General features: G+C 43.6%; 2 protein-coding genes across 5 annotated transcripts in view; one reads left to right on the top strand and one right to left on the bottom strand.

Annotated features, from left to right (window-relative positions):
- klc4.L (kinesin light chain 4 L homeolog) overlaps nt 1–10,975 on the bottom strand; it is a 30,299-nt gene extending 19,324 nt beyond the window's left edge. For 3 of the 4 annotated variants that reach the window (XM_018262776.2, XM_041562622.1, XM_041562621.1), the window contains exons 1-3: nt 10,825–10,975; nt 4,259–4,508; nt 790–1,020 (exon numbers count right to left, since the gene is read on the bottom strand). In XM_018262776.2, the coding sequence (XP_018118265.1) occupies nt 790–1,020; nt 4,259–4,507 (480 nt within the window). In that variant the 5' untranslated portion in view covers nt 4,508; nt 10,825–10,975. Of the gene's footprint in view, nt 1–789; nt 1,021–4,258; nt 4,509–9,196; nt 9,338–10,824 lie in introns of those variants that run through there. The other variant, XM_041562620.1, reaches the window with a different exon arrangement.
- Nucleotides 10,976–11,204: 229 nt separating this feature from the next.
- mrpl2.L (mitochondrial ribosomal protein L2 L homeolog) lies at nt 11,205–18,277 on the top strand. Its single transcript, NM_001094300.1, has 8 exons — nt 11,205–11,233; nt 12,315–12,418; nt 13,753–13,897; nt 15,423–15,564; nt 16,265–16,380; nt 16,464–16,574; nt 17,623–17,696; nt 17,859–18,277. The coding sequence occupies exons 2-8, from the start codon at nt 12,338–12,340 to the stop codon at nt 18,072–18,074; spliced, it is 885 nt and encodes a 294-aa protein (NP_001087769.1). The 5' UTR covers nt 11,205–11,233; nt 12,315–12,337; the 3' UTR covers nt 18,075–18,277.
- Nucleotides 18,278–21,175: the final 2,898 nt, after the last annotated feature.

The raw sequence follows: 21,175 nt of genomic DNA on the forward strand, positions 1-21,175 counted from the left end.
AAGTATTGACTGATGTGGTAATTAATGCTGTACGTTAAGATGAACAGATGTACACTATCTTTCATACTCGTCTATCTAGTTATTGCTTTGAAAATTCAATAAAATAAAACCTTTAAAAAAAAAACACACACACACATTAAAATAAGCCACACACTCGGCACACAATGGACTCAATAATAGGTCTGGTGTCACCACATAGCGAGACTATAATTACATCATTTATATGCTTATAAGTACCTGGGTAATAGTTGGATATGATTAAGACTATACACACAATAAGCTGGCTAATGCTCACCTCCATCATGATAAAAATAAAAGGTACACTGGAGTCCCCCATTTACAGTATCCTTGGTTTCTGCTATTCGGGCCAGTGGCTCATTTGCTTCCATATTTCAGGATTTCGGTTTACCAGATAAAGGTTTTCTGGACCCACCCAACCAGAGCCAGGGAAGCTATGCCAGCTTTACATAAGGGATGTGGCTGGGGCAAATAGGGCCAGGGTAGTAGATCTGGGAATGTTATTCACTTGCACTGGGCAAATGTGCCAAAGTAAAATCAACAAGCACGTTAACCAATCAGAGATTTTCTTGACTGAACAGTTGCTACAGCTAAAACGTGAGAAGACTCATCTGAAAGTTAAAACGTTGGGAACCTTATGGGTGTGGAGGTGGGAATGGCAAGAAGAACATCATGGTTTGATATTTGTTACGTTGCCTTCTCTGCAACATCTAGAGGCTAAACAGGAAGTCGAAGGCCAAACCTGAGGGAGGAGCCATATTGTTCTCTTACCGTAGGCGAGACATCCTCATCATACTTCTTAAGTTGGTTCATGAACTCCAGGTGTTTCTTCTCCTCCTCCAGTTGGGCCACATTTTGTTCACTGTGCTGTAGCTTTTGCTGAGTGTTGGCCAGTTCATCTCGTAGCCACTGGTTCTCCTGGCACAAGCGCCTGACCTGTGCCCTCAGCTTCTGCTTTTCTGACTCCACTGCAGTCAGGTGATTGGATAGTGCCATCATTAGCTGTAGCCAATAGCAGAACATAAAAATAGGTCACCATCCTGTTTTCTACTTTCTTTTCTCTATTCCAACACACTCCACAACAACTTAATAATGTGCTGGGGGTTACTGTGTTATCCACAGGGGAGGAGGAGGTATATGGATTTAAGGGTATGTCTTAATACGACAACTTTTTTTCACATATGAGAGATGAGTGATATCCCTGCAGTAAGCACCGACCATTTGGGTTTATGGTGTGCTATTAATGTGGACAGGGTCTTGTGGTAACATGTGTGTGGTTTAAGTGGGTGTGGTCTAAAACAGGGAGTGGCTAACACTGGCTTCCATAATCGGCCCTCCACCATGTAGACCAGAAAAATTCAAGCCCTCGGTACCATAGAAGTTGGACAGCACAGCACTGGTCTTTATGGATTCTGTTTCAAATAACACATCAGTAGAGGTAATGCATTTTACATGTAATAATTGGCTCCTAGGTAAACCTTTAGGGCACAGACACGCTCAGATTCGGAGAGATTAGTCGCCGGCACATGCTCTTCTTCGGTGCGACTAATTTCCCTGAACTGCCTTCCTGCCGGCTAGAAGGTAAATCACCCAGTAGGGTGGTACTCGGAGCTCTTCGTTTTCCGAAGTCAGCCAAAGTTGCCTCACGAGGAAACTTCAGACGACTTCGGAAAACGAATCGCTCTGAGTGCCATCCCGTAGATGATTTACATTCTAGCCAGCGGGAAGGCAGTTCAGGAGATTAGTCGCCCTGAAGAAGAGGAGCTTTGTCGCCGGGCGACTAATCTCTCAGAATCTTTGTCTCTGCCCTTAAGTAACCCTGGAGGATGAAAGCTTGTAGCTCTCATAAGATTATTTTTATCAGTAGGTTTTGTGTACAAGGAGGTTACAAAGGCGTTGCCAGTCAGTATACCTAATGTTAACATCCAGGAAATGTAGTTCACAGGGATTAGCCTCAAAAGTGAATTTAATACTGCTATGTGTATTATTCCAATACATAACAAAATCCTGTAATTTTTCAAACTAACCTGTCCAAATAAAGAACGTGTCATCCACATAACGCGTGTATGATTGGATGTACAAAGCAAATTCAGAATTTGAAAATATGAAAGTTTTTTTCAAAATAATCTATAAAAATGTTGGCATAAGCAGGTGCCATGGCACAGCCCTTTAACTGGAGTAAAAACTTGTTTTTAAATTGAAAATATTTTTTAGTGAGTACACAATCCAGCAATGTACATCTAAAATTCACCATAAGGGTAAGGTCACACTGGGAGATTCGGGGAGATTTAGTAGCCCGGCAACTAATCGCCTCTTCTTTGGGGCGACTAATCTCCCCAAACTGCTTCCCCCTGCTTTCCACCTCGTAGAATGAAAAATCGCCTGCGGCATGGCACTCGCTGCACTTCGTTTTCCGAAGTCGTCTGAAGTTGCCTCACGAGGAAACTTCGGGTGACTTCGGAAATCGTAACGCGATTTTTCATTTTAGCAGACGGAAGGCAGTTTGAGGAGATTGTCGCCCCAAACTAGAGATGATTAGTCGCCAGGCGACTTAATCTACCCGAATCTGCCCATGTGCTAAAGCCCTAATTCCCTAACATGTTAACTTCATTTTTGTATTTGATAGTGAGGTCATTAGTGAGTTTTTTTTTTAATAATGTAATAAATTATTTAATTGACATTCAGCCTCGTTTTCATAGTCTACAGTATTAGGAATGACCGTGCCTCCCCCTTTGTCAGCTTTTCTAATATTGACCGCATTATTGGACTGTAAGGATTTTAATGCACCTCTTCACCCTTGGTAATATTACACTGAATTCTCTTAGATTTTTCTCAAGCGCTGAAAAGGGCTATATTATAAATAATGTAATATCTGCTAAGGAGGAGGTCAGTATGATCCCTAGAAATGAGACACTACAGAGAAAAGTTAACATCAGTAAGGAGACATCACTAATTCCAACTGTGTAGGAATGTCATTCTAACGTATTGAGGGATTTTTGAAGGCTGACCCTGGATTTGGGCATTTGTTTCAGCTACCGCCTCTCTTTTCTTACAGGAGAGGGAGGAACATAGGTGATCTAATTAAAACTAAGCCAGTGCTTAAAAGGGATATCTACCAATCTTTAAAATCTAACAGCAATAGAAATTGTGGTCATTGTAGCGGCATCATCCCAGGTGATGGGGTGATGCATCCATCTCTTGGCTTTGAACATAAGATAAAAGGACTTTTTACATATGACACTTTTGCATTAAATGCCCGTGTGGCATAGCCTATATAGGCCAAATCACGAGACCCATAAAAACACGTCTCAATGAGCATAAATCAATGATAAGAAATTACAAGCCAGTACCTACACAGCCAATGTCTGCTGGAAAACTTAAAAGGGAAGGTGTTAAAGAGAAAAAAGAAATGCTATTGGCAAGACTTTTTTTTTGCCCATGGCCATCGGGTGGCACAATTGCGTTGGTAAATACTCGAAAAGCTGGTAACTAAACAAGGGCAGCATATAAAAAGGCTTTTACATCAGAGAGAGTGTTGCTGGATATGGCTTTTACAGTGCAGGCATCCTAAGGGATTGAATGAGGAGTACAACTTGTCTCGTTTCTTGTAAGTAAATATATTGTTTCTTTTTTTTTACAGATGAAAAAATAATTCCTCAATTTATGACAGGGACAGGTATTCAAGGCCCTTTACCCGTCCTCGTGTAGGGTAAGATTTGCTAATTACAAAATCTTTTTTCTTTTTACACTTTTGTATGTTATGTATATATTTGTTAACTCCAGTTATGACACAGCACATGCAATGGATCCAAAGTTTTAAACTTTGGAACCATTGCATGTGCTGTGTCATAATTGGAGTTTGGAAAGTCGGTTGGAGAGTGAACCACTGGACACGTGCACTGCCTTATAAAAAAAAAAAAAAGAGGTGGGAAAGCGGTGAGTGCTGACTAAAAAACTTGTATTGATGTATATATTTATTATTAGGTGTAATTTATGGACTATGGTTATTTTGCTATCACATGATTGATGGACTTGGATTTCATTGGACTTTGATTGAACCTTGTTAATATGCACCAATCATTGTAATTGTATTGCTTTATATTCTCTATTGCACTAATTGTCCGTATGCTTGACAAAGGGGCGTGACCCCGAAATGTTGCACTAAACTTCTGCATTAAACGTGCAATGTGTTCCTTGCTTGCAGCAGTTCTATGTGCCTTCGCATTTTTTCTATACTCACCTGCGCCTCTCCAAGGCCAAGTTCAATCATTTCCACGGATTTGCGCAGGAGGCTAGACTTCTCGTGCACCAGGTTGGCCTCTTCATCCTTTTTCAGACACTTGATGGTCTCCAGAAGGCTGTGCAAGATGGAGTTGTGCTCATTGCGAAGAGCCTCCAAGCCCTGCATCACCAGCTTTGTGTTGGAGATAATTTCCTCCTGGGACAGTTTGTCCAACTTCTCTTCCCGTGGGTACATCATTACAGACATGCTGAGTGCAGGGAAGAGAAAGGGGAAAGGTTAGTCCTCCAAGAATAGCTGCATTTTTCAAATATAAGGTAAAAGTTCATTAACTTTTTTTGGGGGGGGGGGCAGCAGAGATGGGAGATACAGACTTGGCTCTTGGGAAACAAACATACAGACTAACTTGCATAGGGGTAGGATCAAGGATACAGAATAACCTTCAAGGAAAAGGCCAATAATACAAAAATAATGAATGTGGGAGAGGCCGGGCATGAACTATAACCAGCAGTGGGTGGGGACTTTCTGTGTGGAGCATGTGAACTACATATTGTACTTAACTAAAATTTTGCCGATGGATGGCCACGGCCTGGGACAGTCTTAGTTTGCAAGGCTCACTTTCTTTCTCTTTGCCCTCAGGCCAAATGTTGCCAATTTATAAGGATATGGAGCTGTGAGTAGTGACTGGGCACACTGAGAACTGATCAGCACATTGTTTTTACATTCCCACTGGTAGGGGGCAGACAGAGAATCCATGCAAATATAGAGTGGAGATGCTTGGTGCAGCACAGATTCCTTCAGCATATACAGCTGTCACCCAGTATTAACTGGGTACTAAATTAGTATTGCAGCTGCCCATCCCCATGGGCAATGCTAAATGTTGGCTGAAGCGGGGTTATTGGCACCGACTGGACTCTGGAGCAGGGAAACTCTTCACTCTGGCATGATGATATGGAACATGCCAGGGGAACACTACCCACCTGAAGGCATAATTCTCACAGTAACGTTTGGTGGAGGAAGAATAAAGGGACTGGGGGTTTTTACAATGGTTTGGTCCAGGGTTTTTCATCTAACAAATACGTTTCAATTGAGTTGTTTTTAGATTGTTCTGCAGAAATAAAGACTTTTTTTCAATTGCTTTCCATTTTTTATTGTTTTTCCAAAATCTAAGTTTAAGATTCCTGTCTGGTGCTTCAGTCTGGCAGCTCAGCAATTCAGAAACAGATTCTGCCCGGTTACAATTTTGCAACATGAAGTTGATACATTTTTCAACAGCATCTCTGGAGTATTAGTAACTATTGTATCAATTCTAACAGCTGCCTTTAATGAAACTCAAGGATTCTGCTCAGTAGGGACAAAGATAAGAAATGTATCAACTAGATGTAACAGTTTAGAGAGTCAATGACCCCCTCCTAGAGCTGCTTTAGAAGGTGAAAATGAAACTTTGCACTTCAACATCAGAAAAACAGTCACACTTAGGTGTTATTTACTAAACTCTGAATGCAATAACTTTATGAATAACAAATTTTTCGGAAATGTATTAAACCTTGAGGATGAAAAAGTCAGAATCTGAAAATTCGGCATCTCAGACCTGTTGAGGTTGCATATAAGTCAATGGGAGAAGTCCCAATGATTTTTTGATGTGAGCTGGGTTGTGTGCAATACTCCGAAGTTTTCGGGTGAAAATTCCGGAAAAAATCGTATGAAAAAAATCGGGGGAAAAAATTGAAAATATGATTTTTTTTACCCGCAAAGGAAATTCTCAGGAGAATGTAATAATAGGGATGGGCGAATTTGAACCGTTTCGTTAAAAATTTGCCACCGGCGAAATGTCAAAAAAAAATTGTCGTGCGGCGAAATTTTTTTGACGCGCGTCTTTTTATTTTGACGCACGACGCCATACAAGTCTATGGGTGTCATTTTTTCGGTGAAACGAGGCAAAAAAATTCGCCCATCCCAATGTAATAACAAATAAGAGTAAAAATCCTGAGCGGATTTGATCAGAGTTTGTATCTCATATTGAGATAAATTTGGACTTTGGTAAATAACCCCCTTAGTTAATAGGAAGTAATGGGAAAAAAGTATATTTCTATTTGGGGACTCTGCTCAGCAGGGACAAAGATATCAACTGTAATGTATCACCTAAATGTATCAATTTAGAACAGTTTAGAGAGTCGGCGACCCCCCTCCCAGACCAGATTTAGAAGGTGAAAATTTTTCACTTCAATATCCGAAAAACAGACACACATAGAAAATAGAAAGTAAGTGGAAAAAATCTTTATTTCTGGTGAACTCAACTGAAAAAACTGTTGGAAGGTGAACAACCCCTTTAATGCTACAGAGTACAATGCAATTACTGGCAATTCCATGGTCCTACTTTGTAGAAGAGTTGGGGGGGGTCCTGTTTGAGCACAATAATGCCCCCATGAACAGAGCAAGGTCCACTGAGAATGAGTTTAATGAAGAACCTAACCCCAACTGAACCCATCAGTGATTAACCTCAACTCTTGTAGCTAAATGAATTATCCAAAGTCTAGTAGCAAGCTTCCCAGCCCAGCCAGACCCAGCTAGTTTATAGTACAGGAGTATCAGTGGATTACTCCCACATATCACAGTAAAATCATAACCTTGAATTATAATAAATCTTAGTGTAGATTTCTGTACAGAACACTCCTCAGAGTTAGGCCCCCACATATAGTATAGGAATATAATCAGAGTACCTAGTCCCCAGATCTACAGTAGGCCCCAGCTAGTTGCTATCACATGAATATAATTAGAACACTTCCAAGATTTAGAGTATGCTCCCAGCTAGTTTATATCAGAAAAATATAATAAGAACAAGCCCCCGGCTAGTTTATATTATAGAAAATTTTACAGTAAAATAATTTAAATCTCAGTTGGACCGCAGCTACTTTATACTAAAGGAATATAATCAGACTAATCCTCAGAGTTAGTGTTGGCCCCAGCTAGTTGATAGTACAGGTCTTCAGGATAACTGATCTTTTCTGCTCTATCCGTAATTTGGATCTTCATACCTTAAATCTACTAGAAAATCATGTAAACATGAAATAAACCCAATAGGCTGGTTCTGCTTCCAATAAGGATTCATTATATCTTAGTTGGGATCAAGTACAAGGTACTGTTTTATTATTAGGGAAAAAGTAAATTTATTTATTTTTTTTAAAATTTGGATTATTTGGATAAAATGGAGCCTATGGGAGACAGCCATTGCGTAATATGGAGCTTTCTAGATAACGGGTTTCCAGATAATGGATCCCATATCTGTACAAGAAAATAATTGAAATAATCTCAGTTGAATCCCAGTTTAGCAATTTATCTTAACACCGTTAAATTGAATCCCAATTAGCAGATTTATTTTAACACTGAATTCTGGTAGCTTTTTTACTGGATGTAGATTTGATAGGTATTAATTACCTGAACCCTAAAACCCTAGCAGTCATGTGACTTTAAGGCAACACTAATTATCCACAAGCAATTTTTTTGGGTGGACTTTGCTTAAAGGGGTTGTTCACCTTTTAGTTTGATGTAGATAGTAATATTCTCAGACAATTTGCAATTGGTTTTCATCTTTTATTATTTGTGGTTTTTGAGTTATTTAGCCATTTATTTAACAGTTCTCCAGTTTGTAATGTCAGCAATCTGGTTGCTAGGGTCTACATAATAAGTGCAGGACAAAGGCAGTTCAGGATACAGAAACTGGGTATAGGGCCCCTGGATAAGTTAGAGTGCAGAAGAATGTCAGCCCATGGTGCAGAGACTGTTTGTAGGGCCCCAGTTAGCTTAGTATACAGGAGAAAAGGGGGTTCAGGGTGTAGAAAGTGGGTGTGGGGCCCCAGATAGGTTAAAGTGCTGGATAAAGGGGATTCAGGGTGTAGGGACTGGATGTTGAAACCAACTATTATCACGTATTTAATTATTTATAACATACCAACATATTCCGCAGCCCTGTACAATAAAAGGGTGCATACACTGAACATACAGATTCCATCCAAAAATACAATTGATACAAAGGGTAATTAGGGCCCTGGACAAAAAAGAAATTAAGTACAAAAGCAAGGCTCTAAGACACTAGGGCTCTGCCCACCTTCTCTGTGCCAGGTAGAACACTTTACATGGCATGTGTGTTTTAAAATATGTGTGTATATGGGTGTGTGTCTATGTATAAGTATGTGTATTTGTATTTGCCTCTACGTATATGTGTCTGTACATGTGTATATGTGTTTTTGTCTGTGTGTTTTTGTTTGTGTGTCTGTGTGGCTCTGCAAGGGTCCTGGAACTTATAACTGATGGGCCCCAAGCACTGCAAGCCACATGTACAATAATAATGCCGAGCCATATATTAATCAGAGGGAAGACACTGCAGTCCCTCCCCAGACAAGAGCCAGGTCCCAACACACACACACATCCCCCCTACTATCAAATGCACAGCCTGTACTCCAACGTTAATGACACAACAGGAGCACAAGAAAAGGACAATGCAGAATGAGCTGAACAACAATGCAGCATTACAACAGGAGTGCAATGCAGCAACACCAGCACTACTCAGCAAATCCACAGCAAAACGAAGAAACCATACAAGAGAACGTAACAGTAACAGAACAAAATACAGTGCAGAAAGGAACACAATCTATGCAGTGCACAATAAGAAGACAGGGGACAGAGCAGTATATAAATCACAAGGGGAAGCCTCCCTCCCAGCATTTCCACATGTTCAGCATCACTGCACCAGATGCAGCAGAATAGCACACGAAACAACACAATTTGCAGCAATGACATGAGCTGCAAACCCCTTAGGCAGAGCAAGGGTTAATTCCCCATATCTCGCCTCCCCCCTCACCAAGGTCGACAGGTACAACGCTTGCCCAGCAAACCACTTCACTGCCTCCCCCTCCAGCTCTCTGTCTGGGCTACACCCACCTTGTCAGTCTGTGCTGGTGGATATGGGGGGGGGGGGGTCAGGTTCCTCAGGGTGGGTCTCGTATGGAAAAGAAGCTTCCGGAGATGATGGTGCAGTAGAGATGGAGATTCCACCTGATGTTCAAGTGCAGCATCCGTCTGTCAGTGTCTCCTCCCCCAATCTGTGTGCCCAACCCCTGATGTAGTCTTTCTGCATCACTCACAATGTTCCCCTAGGTACCCTCAGCTCTCTGCATCCCCTGCACTGCACCCAGCACCCAGCCAAGCTCCCAAACCTGCATTTTAACTTCTGTCCCTCAATAGCACCCTCCCTCCCCAGCAGCACTGCACCCAGGGCAACATTTCAGGTCTCACTGCTGCACTCTAACCTCAGCACCTCAATAACCCAACAGCACTGCCCCCAGGGTCTCATTGCTGCACTCTATACCCTCCCCTCAATACCTTAATGTGCCAATGGAACTGCCCCAGAGTTTCTCTGCTGCACTCTACCCTCTCTCCTCAGTACCTCAATATCCCAACGGCACTGTCCCCAGGGTCTCACTGCTGCACTCTAACCCCTCCCCTCAATACCTTAATGTGCCAATGGAACTGCCCCAGTGTTTCTCTGCTGCACTCTATCCTCTCCCCTTAGTACTTCAATATCCCAATGGCACTGGCACCAGGGTTTCATTCCTGCTCTCCTCCTTTCAGAACCTCAATATCCATAAAGCACTGTCCCCTGAGTCTCACTGCTGCACTCCAACCCCTTCCCCTAATTACCTCAATACCCCCAGGGTCTCACTACTGCACTCTAACCCTCAGCACCTAAATATCCCAGAGGTGATGCTACCAGGGTCTCACTGCTGCACTCTAATCCCTTCAGTACCTCAATATCCCAATGGCACTGCCCCCAGGGTTCCCTGCTGCACTCTAAACCCCTCCCCTCAGTACCTCAATATCTCAATGGCACTGCCCCCAGGGTTCCCTGCTGCAGTCTAACCCCCTCCCCTCAGTACCTCAATATCTCAATGGCACTGCCCCCAGGGTTCCCTGCTGCAGTCTAAACCCCTCCCCTCAGTACCTCAATATCTCAATGGCACTGCCCCCAGGGTTCCCTGCTGCAGTCTAAACCCCTCCCCTAAGTACCTCAATATCCCAATGGCACTGCCCCCAGGGTTCCCTGCTGCACTCTATCAATCCTGTGACTACCTCAATATCCCAATGTCACTGCCCTGCAGGGTCTCAGTACCTCGATATTAGAATGACACTGCCCCTAGTGTTTCCAGCTGCACTCAAACCCCTCCCCTCAGAACTCATTCGGTATATTACCCGGTGGTTGTCAGGAGTAATTAGCTCTTCTATGAGGTTACTATCCAAGACAAGACTGTCCAAGACAAGACGATCCAATAGTTCATTGTCCTATCTGTGGGTTTATAACAATGGCTCTGAGAGTATTATAAGCGGCACGGGGTAATGGTCTCTCCCCTGGGTACTAATTACAATTATAAAGCTATACGGGTTAATTGCCCTTCGTGAGTGGAATTAAAGGGATATTAATGAGCGTAGTGGAGCAATTAGTTTAATGTCCGTGGTACAGGGTAAACTCAGTATCTTTGGGGGTTATGATGACGGGTACGGGGGGAAATTACCTCTCCGACGGGGTAAGGTGAAGCGGCTTCCCTTCCTGGGGCAGATCTGGATCCTCCTCCCTTCTGGTTCTTCAAGTTTCCCACAATCCTTTGCGCAACATTGTTGTCATCCGCCGGCTCCCTGGTCACGTGCCTCCCCTGTCACTAGTAGTGACGACATATTGAGGAGGGGAACCTCAGGGCGTGATGGAAATGTGGAATCGCCGCCATGTTATGAAGGGTAACTGGCCAGATTCTACACCTGACGTCACCACTCACCATACTGTGGATGGCAGGGAGACGCCATATTGCAGAGGAGGCGGATTTAATCTGTTAGTGAATGAGGAGTGAGACGAAGTGGTATGACGTCTATAAAGTGCGACTTTGACACCAGAGTGACACCGTGGGCTAAGAGAGATTTGGAAGAAGGGTATGTTGAGGAGAATGGAAGAGAATCGTGAATATGTGGGGGAGGGTCTGAGATTGGGGCATGGGGTAAGTGGGGGCAGAGGAAAAACTGAACAGGGGAGTAAGTGGAGCAGATGAGAAACGGTGTAAGGGAGTAAGTGGGGCAGAGGAGAGACTGTAGGTTACACTGGTTACCAGACAGTAACCAATCAGTGACTTGAGGAGGGGGGGGGCACATGGGTCATATCTGTTGCTTTTGAATCTGAGCTGAATGCTGAGGATCAATTACAAACTCACTGAACAGAAATGTACCATGTGGCCCCCCTTCAAGTCGCTGACTAACTCAGAGTTATAGAGCTGAAAAGCAGGAAGTAGTGTTCTGGCTATTATGTTACACATCCAGTCACTCCAGCCTTTATACATTACATTTTTGGCTAACTAACTATATAAGAAACATTTTTTATTTTGCACAGCCTATTTACCCAGCTTTTATTTTTACACTGAACTGTTCCTTTATAACAGGCCCTGCCATTTCTAGTACACAGAAGCCAAAACATACCCGTCCAGTAGTGATGTGTGGGTCAGGGTTTCCCTGCTAATGCCTGCCCGCACACGCTTCCGGGGGTCCTTTTATAGACCCGTGCCGCCCCACCGATGACGTCACAAAAGGGGCGAGCAGACACAACACAATAAAACCGGAAGTCGGATGCTGGCATGAAGGTGGCCCGCGGGTCGGCCCGCACATCACTACCGTCCAGCTCGCTTAATAGTGACTGTCTATGGCAGTCTGGCCTGGGGTATGTAGTGGGTATTGGAAACAGTGAGTGGGGCATATGTTGGGGGAAACTGGAGATGGGGGTATGTGAACAGGGTGGGATTGAGCCTCAGAAGGATAAACTAGTGGAGACCATGTTGGGAGCACACTTTGTAGGACGGATGCCGGGAGGGGTGGAGGCTGGGTTGTACATTTACTGGATGGGATAGAGGCTGGGGAGGGATATATTGGGTTGGGTGTTTATTTCATGGGCAAGAATGAGGCAGTCGGTGCGAAGCGTGTGGAGTTTGTATGTAAATTGTAGTTGACTTATTTGCATTTCCAACAGGCACCTACATTTCTGCACACTAGATGGCGCTGTGTTCCCTGACTCGTGCCTTTAGTTCATTGGCTGTCTCTTCACACAGAGTGGGCCCCCTTCTTTTCTCTCAGGTCAGTCTGTCCTTATTATTCCCTCAGTGTCATGTGGGTTGGGCTGTGGGGATATTGGGGGAGTCAGTGGGTGGGATTCATGCTGGGCTGGTGCACATTTTAGCTACAGGCCCAGTGGAAATTAATAAGTTATAAACATGGCCAGAATGGGGACAGAGGCCATCTTAGACGCACGTTAACATTGTATTCTCCATGTGTCTTTGGCTACCTCCATGCACCCTCTTATTCAACTCTTTGAGACAGAGGATCAGATATTACAGTCACCTTTTACTCCAAGTCCCCAAAATATCCAAGGACTTTAGCTTTGTCTTTATTCGATTTCAAGCTGTATTGCAGATATAAGCGTGGCAGTTTTATACTACTAATATGCAGCTGTTAGAAAGAAGGGGCTGCTTCCTCCTCAGTTCCACCCAGGTTTGTAAGTGCCCACTCACTAAGTGTCAGCTCTTGCCAATAATATAACTTGTGCCCCCTGCACGTACATATCTTCATAAAAAGGACTTTGTCCATCAGCTAGATATCAAAAGCATACAAATAAAAGTAAAGTCAAAGAGTTATGAGTACTTAAAGGGATACTGTCATGGGGGAAAAATGTTTTTTTCAAAATGCATCAGTTAATAGTGCTGCTCCAGCAGAATTCTGCACTGAAATCCATTTCTCAAAAGAGCAAACAGATTTTTTTTGTATTCAATTTTGAAATCTGACATGGGACTAGACATATTGTCAGTTTCCGAGGAGACCCCAGTCATGTGACTTGTGCTGATAAACTTCAGTCACTAAACTTCAGTCACTCTTTACTGCTGTACTGCAAGTTGGAGTGATATCATCCTCTCCCTTTTCTCCCCCAGCAGCCAAACAACAGAATAATGGGAAGGTAACAGATAGCAGCTCCCTAACACAAGATAACAGCTGCCTGGTAGATCTAAATAGTAAAATCCAGGTCCCACAGCGACACATTCAGTTACATTGAGTAGGAGAAACAACAGCCTGTCAGAAAGCAGTTCCATCCTAAAGTGTTGGCTCTTTCTGAAATCGCATAAACCGGCAAAATGACCTGAGATGGCACCTACACACCAATATTACAACTAAAAAAAAATACACTTGCTGGTTCAGGAATGAAATTTTATATTGTAGAGTGGAATTATTTGCAGTGTAATTTAGAAACAAAAACGACATCATAAAAATCATGACAGAATCCCTTTAAAATCCCATGAAAAAGTAAACTAGAACAAAGAAAGTGTTTCTATGGCTGCCTGAGGGCGACTGTTCCATGGATCTACCGCTTATTTAAAGCACTGCAGATAAGAATCCCTATACTCTTTGCCCCATTGCAGACAGTTCTTCCATCAGTGCTGCCCTCTAGAGGCCTCCCCAGCACTGCCAGTGCCAGCCTCAGCAACAACATCGCATGGAAGAACAGAACCAAGTACACCATCAACCCCATCGGAAAGAAGAAAACTGGGGGCCGAGACCACACAGGTAGGACTGAGAGGTAGGGCTCCAGTTGAGTGTTACTGGGCTCTCTTGCATAGAGGAGAAAACTAAGCAGGTAGGGGTAAGCAAAATTCTCTGACTGTCTGTTTTGTCTGAGGCATTAATGGGGTTCCCAGAAACATTGAGTGGAAGCAGAGTATAGTACCAAGTCATTCTGCCAGGTGGCACTACTGAGCCAAGAGTTATAGACTCATATAGGAGGTTGTGGCCATAAGGAATCCACTAGGAATAATGCAGTGAGACTGCTCCCATAGACAGTATGGTAGAGTCCTGCGCGGAACCAATTTGTTAAACCCGGACCCGCTACCCGACCCGCAAGTACCTGCACCGGGTTGCTGCTACTATAGACATTAAAGGAGAGGTAGGATAATTTAAAAAAACTTAATTTTGTAGGCAATTATGAGTAATACAGTGGGGTCTATAAATATTTGGATGGAGACAACTTTTTTTTTTCTAATTTTGGTTCTGTACATTACCACAATGAATTTTAAATGAAACAACTCAGATGCAGTTGAACTGCAGACTTTCAGCTTTAATTCAGTGGGTTGAACAAAAAGATTGCATAAAAATATGAGGAACTAAAGCCTTTTTTTAACACAATCGCTTCATTTCAGGGGCTCAAAAGCAATTGGACAAATTAAAAAACTGAAAATAAAATGTCAATTTATGAGTCAATTGTCCAATTACTTAAAATGTAAAGCCTTTTTTTAACACAATCTTTTTGTTCAACCCACTGAATTAAAGCTGTAAGTCTGCAGTTCAGTTGCATGAGTTGTTAAAATTGTGGTAATGTACAGATCCAAAATTAGAAAAAAATTGTCTCTGTCCAAATATTTATGGACCTAACTATATAAGGTGTTGTTTTACATGGTGCTAAAAATGAATATTATCTTTAAAAATAGCCCCTTTATTAGAGCTCCCTATAGATGTTCTTTGGTCCATTTCAAATGAGGGGTGGGCGTGTCCTAACGGTCCCTGCCAGAAGCACAGTTGAAGGGAGACAGGCAATCATAGCCCTGCAGTCACACATACAGACTTCAGTTCCCTATCAGGTCCTGCTAGCTGCTGATTGGTTCCTGTCCTACAGTGCAGTGATCTGAGAGACGCCGGCTCCCCTGCACAGCCTGGGAATTCAGAGAGCAGGAAGTGGAAGAGAAGGGAGGGATTATTAGGGTTTTTTCAGAAATATTCAATAAACCAGCCTGAAACTTTTTTTTTTAAAGCACAATTATATATAATATATATATATATATATATATATATATATATATAAAAATCCGTATAATGCACTGGCTCTTGTAAGATGGTCAGATAGTGAGGGGAGTGCCAATGGAGACCCATGAACTTTGTATCTCTGCACTAAGGTGCTGCCCATTGGGTCAAGAGATGCAGTTCTGGTGGACTAAAGCCAGTATTGTTTATTGTGCCAGTTTCTGTGCTTTGTACCTGCCATGACTAATAATAAACGAGTCCTATAGCATAACTGGCACATGCCTCCTCTCTGTCATAGGCAGGCTACGGACACGTGGCATCGGAGGGGGGCACAAGCAGCTTTATCGCATGGTTGATTTTCAGAGGCTGAACTATGAGCCCGGCCAGGAGAATAAACCTTTCCAAGAGAAGGTGATAGAAGTGCGGTATGACCCCTGCAGGTCAGTATCCCCCCCCCATGCATGTTCCTAATGTATACTCCCCAATTTTCATTGCTCCCCATCTATTTTGTGATGATTCCTACTGTTTGCTCCCACCCTTGTAGTTTGCCCCTCTCTTAGCATTTTTTGTTACCCTCAATACTGTGCAACTTCCCAATACTGTGCAACTCCCTGCCTGTATGTTTAGTCCTCTAGTACATGTAACTCCCTGCCTGAATGTGTAGGCAGGGCAGCCATCGGGGGGGGGGACAGGGGGGAGAGTTATAGGGGGCCCCGAGGGTAAGGGGGGCCCGCCCACAAATGTTTTTTAGTAGGGCCCTGACCACCAATATCTTTTTTTATTTTTTATTAACATGTGGGAACCCTAGCCACCAATATTATTTTTGTTTTTTTACTGTGTGGTGGGGCGGACCTGTAGGTGGGGCTTGCGGTGGGTGCAGCCCAGGGGGCCCAGGAAATTTTGTCATATGGGGCCCTGCGATTTCTGATGGCGGTCCTGTGTTTAGGCCCCTGTAGTATACGTAACTCCCTGCCTGTATGTGTAGGCCCCTGTAGTGCATGTAACTCCCTGCATCGCTGGTACTGTACAACTCCCCAGCTCCATATGTAACTGCTTTCCTTTATGTGTGCTCCCTCCCCTTTGTGATTGGCCAGTACTGCATAACTCTATGCCCATTAATTGCCCTTTGTGCCCCCTCAGATCTGCAGACATTGCACTGGTGGCGGGGGGGAAGAGAAAGCGCTGGATCATTGCCACAGAGAATATGCAGGAGGGGGACCTTCTAACCAGTTCTGGGCACATAGGGCGTATGGCAGGTAAGTTGCTGTGACTCTTCTGCTCGATTCCTTGTTTGATCCCCCTCTCAGTGGTGCCTGATCACATGTTCTCTACATCTTAGTGTCTGCTAAAGAAGGAGATGCCCACCCGCTTGGTGCTTTGCCTGTTGGGACCCTCATCAGTAACCTGGAGTTCCAGCCTGGCAAGGGGGCCCAGTACATTCGTGCTGCAGGTGGGAACCCGATGGAACTATGGGAAGTGCAGGGCAATGAGTGTGATACTGTCATTGCATTGGGTGGGCCTTAAAGGAGAACTAAACTAAAATGAATGTTGCTAAAAATGCCATATTTTATATATGAACTTATTGTACCAGCCTAAAGTTTCAGCTTATCAATAGCAGCAATGATCCAGGACTTCAAACTTGTCACAGGGGGTCACCATCTTGGAAAGTGTCTGTGACACTCACATGCTCAGTGGGCTCTGAGCAGCTGTTGAGAAGCTAAGCTTAGGGGTTGTCACTAATTATCCAGCAGAAAATGAGTTTTGCCTGTAATATAAGGCAATGCTAGTTGCAATGTTTTCTGTGCTGCCATGTAGTAATTATCTGTATTAATTACTAATCAGCCTTATATTGTGACATTTCTATTCTATGTGTACTGTATATTGTGAGTGGCTCAAAACATAATGTACAACATTTCTAGCTACTTCTGTTTAACTTTCCTTGTCCTTTAATCTGGGTACTCTGGGGAGGTGCTGGTGTGTGTGTGGGGGGCAGCTGACCTCGTACCTGTACTAAATGGTATTCTGGGGAGGTGCTGCCTTTGTGAGATACTAATTCGGTGTTTTTACTATATGGAAGTATAGGCAACAAGTATCCTGTGCATGATGAAATAATCCTTGTACTTCTGGTGCCCCCTTGAGTACTATCACTGGAGCCAGAATTCTCTGTGCTTCTACACAGACCCAAAATCCATGTTGAACTGCTTCAGCTCAGTGGCATAACATTAATCCTATACCTCCTACTACTGACTCGAATGTGTGTCACATGATTTGGGAAAATATAGGGTCTCAAAGCAACACCATCATCACCCAAGCTGTGCTGTTCTGTGATCGAGAGAGCGTTTTCACTATGGAGGAATTCAGGGATGGGAGCCCAGAGGGAAGGTGCAGTTCAGTACGAGGGGCAGGAGTAGTGCCAGGAGGAGGGGGACAGTTGGACGGGGGTCAATGTGATTTGATTTGGGGTCTGTAGCCTGAGAAATGTTGATCCTTTGTTGCAGGGACAAGTGGTGTGCTGCTCAGGAAGGTGAATGGAACGGCCATTGTTCAGCTGCCCTCAAAGCGGCAAATCCAGGTACGACAGGCAGAGCTGAGGCTGTCCCTCTTCTCTCAGCTGAAATTGCCAAATGTCTCTTTCTCCTGTGCTTTGCTGCCAATTATCTCTTACCTCTTATCTGACATTTGTCCCTTGTCTCTTTCCTGTCTCTGACCTCCATCTCTTCTCTGGACCCCGCAGGTTATGGAGACTTGCGTTGCTACAGTTGGCCGCGTATCCAACATTGACCACAATAAGCGAATAATAGGGAAGGCGGGTCGGAACCGCTGGTTGGGGATCAGACCCTCTAGTGGCTTATGGAAAAGAAAAGGAGGCTGGGCCGGGCGCAAGATCAAACCTCTGCCAGGCCTGAAAAGCTACATACAGCTTCCCTCTGCCCTTCCTGCCCCCCGATAACTTGTATGCTCAATTTGCTGGCTCCGGGTGACATGTCTCCTACAGGGTAAGGTGATGAAGATGATGATATCTGGCAGGGAGAAGCCCAGTAAAATTAGGACGAAGAGCAAGAGGTCAACCCTGGCCGTTACAGAATTGAGCTGTGGGCATTTATATTACACTGAGGACTGATATAGCGCTTAATAAATATCCTATGAGTGAAATTCCTGTATCCTCTGTGGCTGAACTCCATCCAATAGAAACTTTCTGTCAAGCCAAGGTCGACCAGGTGATCTGATCAGTGGTTGTTCAAAGTGGCAAAGAGCAATCGTGTGACACTTAGAGCAGCAGCAGAACTCGTCACTGCTTGTGGCCATAGAGGGAAGAAGGCAGGAGGATGGTTCAGCCCAAGAAATGTTCTTGGTATACAAACTGTAAGGGCCAAATTTATCAAGGGACAAATTTAAAATTCGAATTTTCAAATTTTTTTTTTATTTATTTTTTTAATGGTCAAAACTGTGAAATTCAACTAGGAAGTTTTTTTTAAAAAATTAGATTTTGAGATTTATCATACTATGGCCCTTTAAGAACTCAAATTTGACTATTCGCCACCTAAAATCTGCCGAATAGCTGTTTTAAGTCAATGGGAGACTTCCAGGGATCAATTTGGAGTTGTTTGCAGCCATCCTGACATTCGTTTTTTTTTTTTTTGGAGTTTTCCGGTCGATTCTGATTCACCAGACTTTTAAAAATTTGATTTTATTGTTAAATTTCAATAGGTTGAATTTTGAGTTCATGGGAGTTTAAAAAAATAAATAAACTAGGGATGCACCGAATCCCGGATTTAGTCTTTTTCAGCAGGATTTGGATTCGGCCGACTCCTTCTGCCTGTCCGAATCCTAGTTTGCACATGCAAATTAGGGACGGGGTGGGAAATTGCGTGACTTTTTGTCACACAACAAGGAAGTAAACAACGTTTTCCCCTTCCCACTGCTAATTTGCAAATGCAAATTAGGGTTTGGTATTCGACCGAATCTTTCGCGAAGGATTCGGGGGTTCAGCCGAATCCAAATTAGTGGATTTGGTGCATCCCTAAAAAAAAAACTCGCATGAATTCGAAATTTGACCCTTGATAAATGTGCCTCGAAGAGTCCACTTTTGTGAGTCCATCCTAAAATGGAAATCTTTGTTACATGTACAAATGTATTTACTCCTTTTCCCTCTTATATAAAGGAGCCACCGTTACAGGCCTCACTCGTTAGTAGTGGAGAAGACTTAGCCCTAACCATGGACTGGGGAAGCAATTTAAATAGGGATTGTGATCTCAGCCTGGCAGTTATGGGGGGCAGATCATATCCAACATTGACTATTGTAGGGCTGCCGGGGGGGTGATTTAAATGAGCAGTCATTGTCTCCATAGAGTCCATTAGTTTCATTGTTCTTCGTGAAACACAAGGAGCGTTAACGTGGCCATATACGGGCTGATAATGTCTGTCGTTTAGTCCAATTTGACCGCTAATCTGCCCATGTATGGAGGCTTCCGACGGGTCTTTCCGATTGATATCTGGACATGATATAGATCAGGAAGGTTTGATTTTTCTCCCGAAAAGCCCATTGCGCTTGTCGTAATCCGAACGTTCAGATTACCCCCCATAAAGCCCTGCAGTTAGTGGCATATTGGGGAAAAGATCTGCTCCTTTTGCGATGTTGCCAAATGAGCGGATCTTATAGTGTATGGCCACTTTTTTTCTGTTCAGACATTTGATTGGCAGTTTAATTAGCATAGCGAGTGGCAAATAGTGAGTGTTGGGATGCATGCCTAATGGGAAATGACTGGGGGCCCCCAATGTAATGTCAAATGTAGCCCAGAGTTTCAATTAACTCTTCAGCCTAATGTTCCAGAATTTACTGGGGACAATTCCCAGTAAGAAGGGGCCAACTGGCCCTGGGTGATTGGCTTAGAAGATGTATGGAGTCTTTGCAAGACTAAAACTGTGCACATGCTCAGTGTGGTCTGGGCTGCTTAGGGATCATCATAAACAAAGCTGCATGAGTTCTGCATGGCTGGGAAGTAAGGCGGGGGCTCCCCCTGCTGTTCATAAGTATGATTGTTTCCCTGCTCAGCAGTTAGGGACCATCTGACAATTCCTATCCACAGCAGTAAATGAAGGGAGAATTTCACTGTATACAGTCAGGTTTCTTATAAAAACGGTACACATTTTTTAATGAAAGTATATTGGAGATAGGTTTCTTTTTCATTAAAGAAAGTAAAAATGGGATTTTATTTTTTTGCCTTTATTAGCCCTTTAACCGGCAGATCAAGGTTTTTGGGAAAACTGCCTGTCCGGATTTCCAAATTAGAAGATCTGGACAGGACATAGAAGTTAATGGCATGGCGACCAGTGAATCGCTAATCTCCATGTCATAACCCTGCCCTATGATGCAACCGATACATCATGAATCATCACCTGCCCCCCCATGGCATCACTCACCATGCCCCCTATGTCATTTGCCCCACCCCCTGCCCGGTGTTCCCCTCCCGGAAAGGTGGCACCCCTAGAGCCAAGGTATGTGCAAAGGCAGCAGCCAATGGCGTAACTACTGGAGGAGCAGCTGGAGACACCACATGTGCAACATGAAGGCCTGAAGGTAGGAGAGTGCATTACTTTATGAGGGGGTCACAATAGAAAGCTTCAGAACCACAATGACAGAACCCACCCCAATAGTTGGACCTATCTGGTTGCTAAAGACCATAGAGAAAGTTCAGAAAACCTGAGACAAAATGATTTATTAACATAAACTTGGGAAATCCATCCCCGAAATCCACCACTGGAAATACCCACATCATATTAAAGGCCAGATAAAAGGGCAGAGCCTGCAACCCAGTCCAAATTTAGCAGGTAGCACTTTCCAACTGAGAAATAAGGAAAGAAATTAAGATGGAATCCACCCCTAGTCAGCCAATAGCAACCTTTACTGATATCATGCTGGCGTTTTCTAGGTTCAGAAGTGTAAGCCTGCGAGGCAAGTGAGCAGTGAAGCCATCAGGGACCTTCTAGAATATTTCAAATGACTGGAAGTAACTGCACAAGTTGGAACCATTTGTCTGAGATGAGTGTGAT

Source organism: Xenopus laevis, chromosome 5L (genome assembly GCF_017654675.1).
Source record: "Xenopus laevis strain J_2021 chromosome 5L, Xenopus_laevis_v10.1, whole genome shotgun sequence".
NCBI classification, from domain to species: Eukaryota; Metazoa; Chordata; class Amphibia; order Anura; family Pipidae; genus Xenopus; species Xenopus laevis.

Coding starts and splice junctions, on each gene's coding strand:
- mrpl2.L (NM_001094300.1), top strand. CDS start 12,338: ATGGCGCTGTGTTCCCTGACTCGTGCCTTTAGTTCATTGGCTGTCTCT. Junction 16,575..17,622: donor CCAGTACATTCGTGCTGCAG/GTGGGAACCCGA, acceptor CCTTTGTTGCAG/GGACAAGTGGTGTGCTGCTC. Junction 17,697..17,858: donor CCTCAAAGCGGCAAATCCAG/GTACGACAGGCA, acceptor TGGACCCCGCAG/GTTATGGAGACTTGCGTTGC.